Below are 12,183 nucleotides of genomic sequence, written 5' to 3' on the forward strand. Positions count from 1 at the left end.
ATCCTGAGGAGCGGCCTGTGGTTGCGATGGACAAACAAGATGCTCACTTGTCCCTGGCAGCGTGGCCCGGTGCCTCCCGTGTTTCTCCACTAACCTGCACACTCTCTGCCCCCTGCCTGCAGCCAAGCCTGAGCTCAGCCAGAGGGCGAGCGGAGCCCCGGACTCTGATTCCATCGGCCGCGACACTGAGCCCAGTCAGTGCTTACCAGAGATGACCGCTTCGATGGAGACAACCTGCAGCGAGCAGAGCTCCTCGTCCACTGCCTCCTCGTCCTCCGAGCAGCCAATCTATTTCAGGTATGGCAGGTGACCCAGGGAGCCCACCATGACTGTGCCCTGGGATGTGCACTTCCTCTTCCATTCTCGTGGGGCTTCAGATCACAGACGGGAGCTCCTGACCTATCCAGGAAAGACAAAAACAGAAATCGCTGGGAAAGCTCAGCAGGGTCTGGAAGCATCTGTGAAGAAAAAAAAAATCAGAGTTAACGTTTCGGGTCCTGGTTCTGAGGAAGGGTCATCAGACCCGAAACGTTATCTCTGATTTATTTCTTCACAGACGCTGCCAGACCCTGCTGAGCTTTCCCAGTGACTTTTGTTTCTGTTCCTGATTTACAGTTCTTTTGGTTTTTATTTCCTGTAGAGAGCTGTGCAATTACTCCCACTGCCTCCAGCACCTTCCCCACAGCTTTGAGTATTCATCCACTTCCTCTTTTAAGTTTCCAATCCAATTGCTTCCATAGCAGCAGATTAAACTATTTGACTGTTGGAGTCTGTCGCACCATTTAACCACATCCATTTATGTTCTGAATTCCACATTCTCATTCGTGCCCAATAACCCTCGATCCCTCTGTCTGACCAGAATCGATCTATGTCCACCTTAGGAATATTCAGTGTGCCCCACCTTCTGAGTCCCAAAGTCTCACAATCTTCTGTGAGAAGCAAAATTCCCCTAATCTCACGTCAACCTCTAATTTTAAAACTGTACCCTCTATGTCTAGACTGACCCCAGAGGAAACATCCTTCCCATGCCCACCTCACTTGGGATCTTATGCGCTTCAGTCATCTCACCCCCTCCGTTCTCCTGAACCCAAATGAAAACAAGCCCAGGTCTATCCAATCTTTCCTTATAAGACTACTCGCCTATTCCAGGTTTCGATCTGGGAAACCCTCTCTGAACTGCCGCGAGTGCCTTTATGTCCTTCCTTTAGTAAGGAGACTGCAACTTTGGACAGTATCTGAGATGTGGTCTCACCAATGACCTTTATGAGCAAAACGTAATATTCTTACTTCTGTGTTCACTTGCTCGTGTAATAAAGCCATGATTGTGGAGGTGCAGGTGTTGGACTGGCGTGAACAAAATCAGAAGTCACGCAAAGCCAGGTTATAATCCAACAGGTTTATATAAAATCGCAAGCTTTTGAAGTGCTGCTCCTTCATTAGATGACGTGGTCCACCTGATGAAGGAGCGGTGCTCCGAAAGCTTGTGATTTTAAAATAAACCTGTTGGACTATAACCTGGCTTCGCGTGACTTCTGATTTTCTTGTAATAAAGGATAACACTCCGCAAGCCTCCTTAATCACTTGCTGAATCTGTGTACTAACCTTTTCTGATTCATACACTAAAACATCTAGATCCCTCTGCACCTCAAAATGCTGCAGTCTTTCTATGTTTAAATAAACTCAACTTCCTTATTCTTCCTGCCAAAGTGAACAAAGTTAGCCTATTTTTACTCGGGTTTGCATCCTTGTAATACCATCTTCACACACACTTTCTACCTATGTTTGTGCCATCTACAAATTTAGCTGTCATGCCTTCCATCCCTCATCTAAGTTGTTGATAGAAATTGTCAAAAGTTGAGCTGCCAGCATCAGACCCAACTCGTTACATTCTGCCAATCTTTAAAAGATGCATTTATACATGTTTTCTGTTTTCTGCCAGCCGGCTGATCTTCTCCATGCTTATGTGTTACCCCCACCCCTCCCAACACACACACACAGCATGAGCTCTAGCTTGCACAATAGCCTTTTATCTGTCACCCTGGCATATGGCTTCTGGAAATCCATGTGGAGCACATCAGTAAACTCCCCTATTCCAACAGCACCCGCTATTCCTTCAAAGAATATCAGTAATGAGTAGATTTATAGCTTGGGTTGTGGATGCTGTGGTTTGTTCGCTCGCCGAGCTGCTTCGTTAGTTCACAGACGTTTCATTCCCTGCTGGGTAACATCATCAGCGAAGCCTCCGATGAAGTGTTGTTATATTTTCGCGCTTGCTATTTAAACTCTGGGGTCTGTTGGAGTTGATTACCTCCTTTCCGGTTTTCCTTTGCAGTCGTGTGTATATAGGGTCTAGTTCTATGTGTTTATTGATGGCCTTCTTGGTGGACAACCAGACCTCTGGAAATTCCCGTGCTTGTCCTAGCATCCTGACAGACAAACAGGGACAAACACAGGAATTCCTAGAGGCCTGGTTCTCCACCAAGAAGGCCATCAATAAACACATAGAATTAGATCCTATATAGACACCACTGCAAGGAAAAAACAGAAATGGGGTAATCAACTCCAAAGGACCCCAGAGTTTAAATAGCAAGCAGGAAAATACAACAATGCTTCATTGGAGGCTGCACTGATGATGTTACCCAGCAGGATAATGAAATGCCTGCAAACTAATAAACCAGCTCGAACCAAGCACAGCAGAATATCAATAAATTGATTAAACACAATTTCACCAAACCATGCCAATTCTTCCCAATTATCTTTACCTTGTATTCTTACGAGTGCTCAGTTATAACTTCCTTAGTGATAGCTTCTAACACTTCCTCAAGGACAGATACCAAGCTAACTGGCCTGTAAGTTTCCTATTTTCAGTCTCCCTCATTTCTTAAATATGTTGGCTACTTTCTGATGGAATTTTCCAGAATATAATGCATTGGAAAATTGGCATCAACACATCTACTACCTCGTTAGCCACCTCTTTTAAGACTCTAGGATGAAGTCCATTAGGACCTGGAGACCCATCAACCTCCAGTTGCATCAGTTTGTTCAGTACTGTTTCCCTTGTGATTATAATCAGCAAGTTACCTTCTTCCATTTCCTTGTTTACAGCTATTACCGAGATGTTTATTGTAACCTCTATAGTAAAGACAGAAGCAAAATATTCATTCATTACATCCTCCATTTCTTTATTGACTACTATTCACACCCCATTCTCGCTTTCTGGACGGCCAGCACTCACTCCATTTACTCTTTTCCTTTATAAATGCCTATAGAAACTCTTGCTATCTGTTTTTACATTTCTAGCTAGCTCCTTCTCATATTCTAATTTATTTTTCCCAATTAATCTTCGTCATTCTCTGCCCTGCTCTGATATGCTACTCACCCTTACACTATCATATACTTTCCCCTTAAGGGAGATGCTTTCCTTAACTACTAAGGTTAGCCATGGATGGTGGGTGGTCTGGTGGCCTACTTGGCCAAGTGGTATTATCACTTGACAAGTAATCTGTAGACCCAGTTAATGCTGTGGTGATAGAGTTTGAATCCTGCCATGGCAGATGGTGAAATTTGAATTTAAAAAAAAAAGCTGGAATAAAAGTGTAATGCTGACCATGAAACCACTGTTATTGCCAGGAAAAAACTCATCAGGTTCACTCAAGTCCTGAAGAAGGGTAATACCCGAAACGCTGACTGCTCCTTTCCTCCAGCTGCTGCCTGGCTTGCTGTGTTCTTCCAGCCTCCTGGTTGTCTACCTTGGATCCCAGCATCTGCAGTTTTGTTGTCTCTCGGGACGGAAACTGCCATCCCTACCTGGTCTGGCCTACATGTGACTCCAGACCCACAGCAATGTGGTTGACTCCCAACTGCCCTCTGGGCAATTAAAGATGGGCAATAAATGCTGCCTAGCCAGCGACCCCCTCATCCTGTGAATGAAGAAAAAAACATTGATTATTCAGAAATTTCCCTCTAAATGTCTGCCACTGCTTCTGTATTCATCTATCCCTTACTTTAAAATCCCAGTCCACTTCAGCTAGCTCAGCTTTCACACCTGCAGTTACCCTTATTTTAAGTTTAACAAACTAGTCTTAGACCTACTCTTCTCCCTTTGCAACTGAATGCCACTGAATAGAGAGTGGATAGTTCAAGTCCCCACAATCCTGGCTGTTGTCCTTCGGGAAGTGAAGCAGTTTGATCTGCACTGATTTGCAGCCGTGACATGTGCTAATGGTCTCTCTCTCTCTCTGTTACAGGGAATTTCGATTTACCTCAGAAGTACCAATCTGGTTGGACTATCATGGAAAGCATGTAACCATGGATCAAGTGAGTGACTACTTGTTGGCTGAGTTATTTGGTCCGTCACTAATTTCTCTCATACACCGTGTCAGAGATACTTGCCTTCCTAGGCCAAAGGTGCTGACTCCCATGGGGATTCAGTGCTCTGGGTTTCAGCTCACTCTCAAGGGTGTGCTGGTATAGTGGTTATTTAAACAGTACACTGGAGCAAACAGTCTACAGAATCTATTTAAACAATGCACAGCAGCAAACAGTCTTCAGAATCTATTTAAATGGCATACTACAGCCATCTGCAGAGTCTACTTAAATGGTGCGCTGCAGCACAAACTGCAGATTATACAGTGCCGTGGTCGTGTAATTAAACTAGTTCATGCAGAGTTCTGTAATAATTTCAGCACACATCCCAGAGAAACTTGGTCTCAGTAACACTGAGTGAAATTGGTGATTTTTGTTAAAAGCCATCCTCCTTCACTTCCCTTTAAGGAAGAGAAGATATTATCTTTATCCCATCTTCGGCTTCATGTGACTGCAGGCCCATGCCTAAGAGGTTAACCCCAATTGGCCTCTACAGTGGTCCCTGAGGTCCCCCTTAGCCACACCAAACCACCAAAACACCACACACGTCCTTTGCAGAGAAACTAGGGACGAATGGTTTCAGTAATACTTTCAAACCTGGATGCAAATTTTAATCTAGGTGGCCACTCTTTCTATGGATATTCCACTTTGGAAAGTGTCACAGCTGAGCACCGTCTTGTAGTTTGAAGCACTGCATGTTGATCAGGAGTATGAACCCTGGATAGTTCACTGTCTTGCTTTTCTCCCAGTCCAGCACACAAATCCCATCCACCTCCTCTCCGTCTCACCCAGATTGTTGCATGCCTTGGTTGTCTGAACTCGGATGCTAGCTGGCAGGCAGCGTACAGGTTCAGTATCCCCTGAACCATCCAGACCATAGATCAGGCGACATCTCGATTGGTCCCACTGTTTGTGGCTGCATCTGATGACCCACTAACCCTACCCAGAAGGAAGGTGACTAACAACACTCGACTTGGGATTGATTTTCCGCACAGTTATTTTGCATACAACAATCTGTTACTGCCTTTGCTGGAGAACCCCTACTGCTTTATAAGGAAGGCATTGTCATAGTTTTGCTCATAAGTTCTGTTTGTCAAACTATTCTAATGTGCTATTTAAATAGACTCTATTTCCTGCAGTGTGTTCAAATTGAAAATACAAAAGCTAAACGCACTACCAGCGGATTTAAGAACAACTTCCTGGCTGTTACTAGACTTCTAAACGGAACTCTCAAGTTTTAAATTTAATGTTGATCTCACTCTCTGTGCACTTCTCTGCAGTCGTAACATTGTATTCCTCGTTCTGTTCTGTTACCCTAACGCATTGTGTGTAGTATGATCTGCCTGTACTGCACACTAAACAAAACTTTTCACTGTACCTAGGTGCATGTGACCATAATAAATCAAATCAAATGGACTCTGTGAACTCTTCGATGCAGTGCTCTATTTAAATAGATTCAATAAACTGCTTACTATAATGGGCTATTGAAATAAACTAGATTGTGGTGGTATATTCTACGTGTAATACACTGCATGTAGGATCTGTGAACATTTTTTTTACAGTTTGCTGTTTTAAATAGAGTTTGTAGACTATTATAGATAGTATTGTAGTTTAACTAGACTCTGGACTGCCAAAGTGCCCTATTTAACAGATTCTAGACTGCTGTAACTTGCTGCCTCTGTTGTGGTACACTGTTTAAATAGGCTCTGGTGATTTTTTGCTATCCTGCGACGTTTGAATAGACTCTGTAGACTGCTGCAGTGCACTGTTTAACTGTGTTGGAGACACTGTAGAAGATTTATTGTAATGTGCTATTTAAATTTTTGTTTCATTCTTGTGTGGAATGTGAACGTTGCTGGCCTTTTCTAGTTGTCTTTGAACAGAGTGAGTTCATTTCAGTTAAGAGTCGACCGCTTTACTGTGGGGTCTGGAGTCGTATGTAAGCGAAACCGGGTAAGGACACAAATTTCCTTCCCCAAAGAACATCAGTGAACCAGATGGGTTCTTCTGACAATTGACAGTTGTTCATCAGACTAGCTTTCAATTCCAGCTTTAATCAAAATCACCCACAGCTGAGAACATCAGCCTGGACTCCTGGTTTACTGGGCCTGTGACGTTACCGCTACACTACCACCTTTCCTTATATTTATTCTTAAACTCTTTGTGGTCATTTAAGTAGACTTCGTAGGCCATTTCCTGTAAATAGGCTCTGTAGGTTGCTATTGTGCTCCGTTTAAATATTCCTGGCTGTAGTGGGCTGCTTACAGGCCCTGTGCAGATGTATCTGTTGCTGTGTGTCGATTAAGTCGGTGGTTTTCTATAGTGTATTGTAGAAAGCCTGCTGTGAACCCTGCCATAACATGCATTTCATTCTGGCTGACATGCTGGTCCCAGACGCTCTGCCATTTTATTTGGGGTGGCCAAGGTCCACTTCACATTGTTACAAAGTCCACTTCTGTTCATCAAGGCTCGGCTTGTCTTTCTGTCTCTTGCAGGGTACGTTCGCTGGGATACTCATAGGACTCGCCCAGCTCAACTGCTCTGAACTGAAGCTGAAGAGGCTATGCTGTAGACATGGGTAAGTGACATTACAGGGTAGGCGAGTCTCCTTGGAACCCAGGATCTGCCCAAAGTACTTCCTGTTTTCATTTGGGAATCCCCGTTTTTATTTTGCCAAGTGCACTATTGTGAATGCAGGCACCATTGCCAACTCCAGTGTTGTGACCCCTGTGACAGCCCCTAAACCCAACCACCTCAGATGGGAAACTTAAAGGTGGTGTGTGCATGCACATGAGACATGTTACCAATGAGGAGTTCCAGCAGCACAAACCCACGTTCACCTATAGCACGGATTCCCAATGTCCTGAGGCCTTTTGCATTTACCCCCGTTGTGCACAATCCAAATTAACGAAATCATTTCCCATTCACTCCCATTGTAGACAATCCCAACTGATCAAACCTTTTCCTATTCACTCCCATCATACACCATCCCAATGGATCAATCCCCCTCTCGTTCACTTCCATTATACACAATCCCAATGGACCCAAACCCCTTCCTGTTCACTCCCATTGTACGCAATCCCAATGGATGAATCCCCCTCCCGTTCACTCCCGTTGTACACATTCCCAATGAATCAATCTCCTTCTCATTCATTTCCATTGTACACCATCCCAATGGACCAAAAACCTTTCCCATTCACTCCAGTTGTATACATTCTCACTTGACCAAATCTCATTCCATTGCATACAATCCCAGTGAACGTTTTGTCTGTGTCTAACTTGGGCAGAGGGAGCTTTAATCTGTCTCTGGTCATATGCTGTATTTTCCCAGGGTGTGTTAGATGGATACAGTGTTGTGAAAGCTTTTGTGGTGTTACAACCAAACTCCAGGCAAGGTTTCCCAGTTTGTCACAGGGAACCACTGAAATCATTAAACTCCCAAGTTCCTGTTCTTTATTCACCCAGCCCTTCGGTTAGTCACAACCTTCCCTTATGAGTGTCTTTCTCAAAGACCCAAATTCATTCATTTTTCTAGAAGGAGCCAATTTAATCAGGTCTTCTTGAATTACAAAAGAGCAAGTTTATTAATTATAGCACATGAGAATAAATATTAAAGTAGTACATATACGCAAAGATTAGAGATAAGTGAGTCTAGAACATTAAAAGTTTAAAACAGGAAAAATTGTGGTGAGACAGATCAGTATAAATTGTTCACAAAAAGCAGATAAGTTGAATGTTGTGGCCATTGCACTGGAAGTTACTGGTCGTGTCAGTGCTGGAGGTGCAGTTGTTGGCTTCAGTGTTCATGCTGTTTTTGGCAAATTGAAGTTTATTCGTCCTGTTTCCTTTTTTTTTAAACTGGTTTGCAGCTCTGAGAGTGAGGGTGTCTCTTTACCTGCAATGCAAGGGTAACTAGAAGATAGTTCTTCACCTGTGGCATCACAGCATGCTGACTCCCACACTGAAGCCGGTACACATGAGAGCATTCAGTCCCACAAATCGTCTACAGTAGAGTTGAAACTTGTATGTTCCTGGAGGGTAAAACAGATATCTGCAAGAGATCACCTTCTTGACTGAGGGTGGGAATAGTCTCTCCCTGTTTGAAGTTCCCCGGACATTTTACATGTGCAACATTCCATTGGCTTCACTCAGGACTTTGCCAGACAATGGCTGAATTTTAATCAGTGTTTCAGAGCACTCTGCCTTTTGAAAACACCACATTTTGGAATTAAAAGTAAAAGAAAATCTGTAAATACTTTCAGAGATAGTAGGAACTGCAGATGCTGGAGACCTATCCTCTCCTCTATCCCTCTTCTATCCGCCTCCCACTCTCTCCCTATTTATTTCAAAACCCCCTTCCCCTCCCCCTTTTCGATGAAGGGTCTAGGCCCGAAACGTCAGCCTCTCTGCTCCTATGATGCTGCTTGGCCTGCTGTGTTCATCCAGCCCTGCACCTTGTTGTCTCTGTAAATACTTTAGTGTTCTGATCCATATCTATAACCTGGTCTAACACCATACTGTCCCTGCCTGGGGGTGATTGATGGGAACAGTGGCGAGGCAGCTTTACTTGTGGTTTAAAAGAGTAGAGGGAGCTTTACTCTGAACCCTGTGCTGTCCCTTGTCCTGGGAGTGTTTGATGGTGGACAGTGTAGAGGGAGCTTTACACTGTATCCAACCCCGTGCTGTGCCTGTCCTGGGAGTGTTTGATGGGAGACAGTGTACAGGGAGCTTTACTCTGTATTTAACCCCACGCTAGTGTGTGAGAATCTTTGACACAGATGCCAGTTGCCTGAACTCCTCTCATTCTGGAGCACAAACATCAGCATGCTGGACGATGTGAAAATGCTTATTGTGTGGAAGGCTGAGGCTGCTCATTTCCCAGGAAGGAGCTCTTTGTCTGTGGGCCACGAGGCTCTGAGACTTGGTGTCCTTTGCATTTCCCGAAATAAAATCATTATGTAACTGGTGGAATGTCAGTTGAGCCAATCCAAGAAATGTTTTTCTCCTGACTCTGTGTCTAAGCCAACATCAGCGAAAAGGCCAGCTTTGTTGGTGTTTGGTCACGCTCTGGTCTCAGACAGGGAGCCCAGTCACAGTGCGGTTATTTGTACAGAAGCTATCCTGACACACGAACAGTATTAAGAACAACGGTTGTTTTTGACAATGAGTCTCTCTTACCAACGCCTGCAGATATCAAATTGTCAATGCTGTCCTGTTCATACAGCAGAGGGAGACCACTTCATCCCAGTATCACATGCTGGCTTTCTATGAAAGAGCTCTACAGTTTTCCCCTTGAGAACTATTTGTACAATTCCTTCTTGACTACTTCCACCAACCTTTCAGGCAGTGTGTTCTAGATCGCAACAAGTCATTATATTTAAAAAACCATGTACCTCACCTCCCCACTAGGCCCTTTGCCAAACACCTTAGTTCTGTGTCCTTCTCGTTATCGACTCTCCTGGAGACATGTCATCCTCCTGTTTAAATGTAAAATCTTTATTCAAGTTACCTCGTTTGAAAGAAAACGCAATTGCAATCAAACCAGCTTTAGGAAGGTTCCCCCTGGCTAATTCCTGGGTTAAAGGGCTTGTCCTCTGAGAAAAGGCTCCACGAGTTAGGGCATAAGAAACAGGCGCAGGATTAGGCCATTCGGCCCCTCAAACCTCCATGCAATATAATCATGGCTGATCCGACCATCCACAGTCCTGCCCTTAGCCCGTCACCCTTGATAGATCAAGTATCTATCTTTGCTATAAATATACACAAGGAGTCTGCCCCCACATCTTTTCATGGCAAGGACTTCCTCAGACTCTCAGCCCTCTGAGAGAAGAAAATTCCTTTTCGTTTCAGTCTTAAATTAGTGCCTCTTTATTGGGCCTCCAGACAGTGGACAGTGTTGTGTCCAGATTGAAACGAGCAACTCTGAGGGTCCTGCTAGAGTAAATACTGGGAGGGTGTTTCCTCTAGTGGGGGATGTTTGAATTAAGATGGGGGCAGTGCAAGAGTCAGAGGGCTCCCTTTTAAGATAGAGATAAAAATTATTTTTTCTGAGGATCGTTATTGAAGTTCTCCTCCCCAGAGAGCACTGGAAACAGGGTCATTGAACTCGTTCATGAACTCACTCACGGATCAGTTCGATAGAGGGGTGGAGCGACAAGGGAGTAGAGGGTTCATTGAGGGGCAGACAAAACCCAGGAGCTGAGACCTCAAACAAATCAGCCACAAGCTTATTGAGCAGTAGAGCAGAGTTGAGGGGTGGAGTGGCCTGCTCCTCCTCCTTGAGTCCTACATTACATATTTGCTCCATCAAAGCTCTACATGATTTTGGAAGCCTCTGTTAGATTTCCCTCCAACCTTTCCCTATAGTCATAGAAAAACAGACCAACTTGTCCGTGCCGACCAGATGTCCAAAATGAATCCAGTCCCATTTGCCAGCATTTGGCCCATATCCCTCCAAACCCTTCCTATTCACGTACCCATCCCCAGCTGCTTCGTGTCACTTCTACTTGCTGCATCCTGTAAGTTCCAGCAGAGGTACAGACTGGCTGCTCCAATCCCTGCTCTCACTGTGCAGAAGTTTTTGGTCTCCACTGAAGAGTTTCAGAGGGGGCCCTGAGAGTGCCAGTAAAATCCGATCCCTGGGAGCAGAGGCACATCATCACCACGTGCACACGCACACCCCACAAACTGCAGCGGACCAGTTTGCATCCTGTACAGCTGTGGTACGCTATTCCAAAGAGAACTTTCTAACCTTTGCTGGCCTATCCTCTTGACATGGAGTGGTGTGTGATTTAAAAAAGCGCTGCATGCACAGAGTATGACGACACTTAGAGACCCGACTGCTTCAAGGAACTGGGATTAATTAGAAGTAAGATAATTTGTACGATGCAACTGTTTCTGCTTCTTCTGTGACCCTGCGCAGCTCTGTAATGATCCAAATGGTTGTGGTGTTGCTGAGGTATAATACTTTCTCTTAGTTTTGCATTAGCAATTGCAACCGCAGTGAATTCCCATGAGGATAGTGCCTGCATGTTTGGTCGAGGACTCGGGGATTTCTGTGCGATGCAGTGTGTCTGTGAAACCACTGGCCATTGGTACTGGCCCCCCAATGCAGCGGTGGGCCGACACTAGCCAGTGTGCGTAGTTTGTGCTGCCCAACCTAACTGTGCCCTCTTGTGATTTTCATAGTCTGCTAGGGGTGGACAAGGTGATCAACTATGCCTTGAACGAGTGGCTGAACGACATCAGGAAGAACCAGCTCCCGGGCATTCTTGGGGGCGTAGGCCCCATGCATTCTGTGGTACAGCTGTGTAAGTAGCAGTGGGTGCCCGCTGGCTCGAGGGTGTGTGCGCGTTCCCCCACTCCTTCCCAAATTGTCCGGCCTTCAAGCTCTCCTCAGGGCATCTGGCGCCCGCCACGCCCCAGCTGTTAAGTGTAGGGGAGGCTAGTGAGGCCACATGCAGTCAATGTCCACGCTTGCCCATGGTCGTCAGCGGAGTGAGCATGGTGCCGCAGGCCTGATACTGCATTGAGACTTGGTTGCTGTAGATGAGATATTGTGGGCGGGGCAGGCACACAGAGGGGCATAGGGGAGATGAGAAAGTGCTGACCCCATCCTGGGAGTGTTTGATGGGGAACAGTGTAGAAGGAGATTTACTCTGTATCTAACACCGTGCTGTCCCTGTCCTGGGGAGTGTTTGATGAGGACAGTGTAGAGGAAGCTTTACTCTGTATCTAACCCCGTGCTGTCCCTGTCCTGGGAGTGTTTGATGGGGGACAGTGTAGAGGGAGCTTTACTCTGTATCTAACCCCGTGCTG

The 12,183-nt window shown here is 45.3% G+C and overlaps 1 protein-coding gene across 1 annotated transcript in view; it reads left to right on the forward strand.

The window, feature by feature from the left end:
• atg2a (autophagy related 2A) overlaps positions 1 to 12,183 on the forward strand; it is a 100,799-nt gene that overhangs the window by 78,095 nt on the left and 10,521 nt on the right. Inside the window, exons 30-33 of the mRNA XM_048619616.1 lie at positions 123 to 297; positions 4,248 to 4,317; positions 6,861 to 6,943; positions 11,554 to 11,675. Coding sequence (XP_048475573.1) covers positions 123 to 297; positions 4,248 to 4,317; positions 6,861 to 6,943; positions 11,554 to 11,675 — 450 coding nt within the window. The remainder of the gene's footprint in view (positions 1 to 122; positions 298 to 4,247; positions 4,318 to 6,860; positions 6,944 to 11,553; positions 11,676 to 12,183) is intronic.

Source organism: Rhincodon typus, chromosome 43 (genome assembly GCF_021869965.1).
Source record: "Rhincodon typus isolate 14 chromosome 43, sRhiTyp1.1, whole genome shotgun sequence".
NCBI classification, from domain to species: domain Eukaryota; kingdom Metazoa; phylum Chordata; class Chondrichthyes; order Orectolobiformes; family Rhincodontidae; genus Rhincodon; species Rhincodon typus.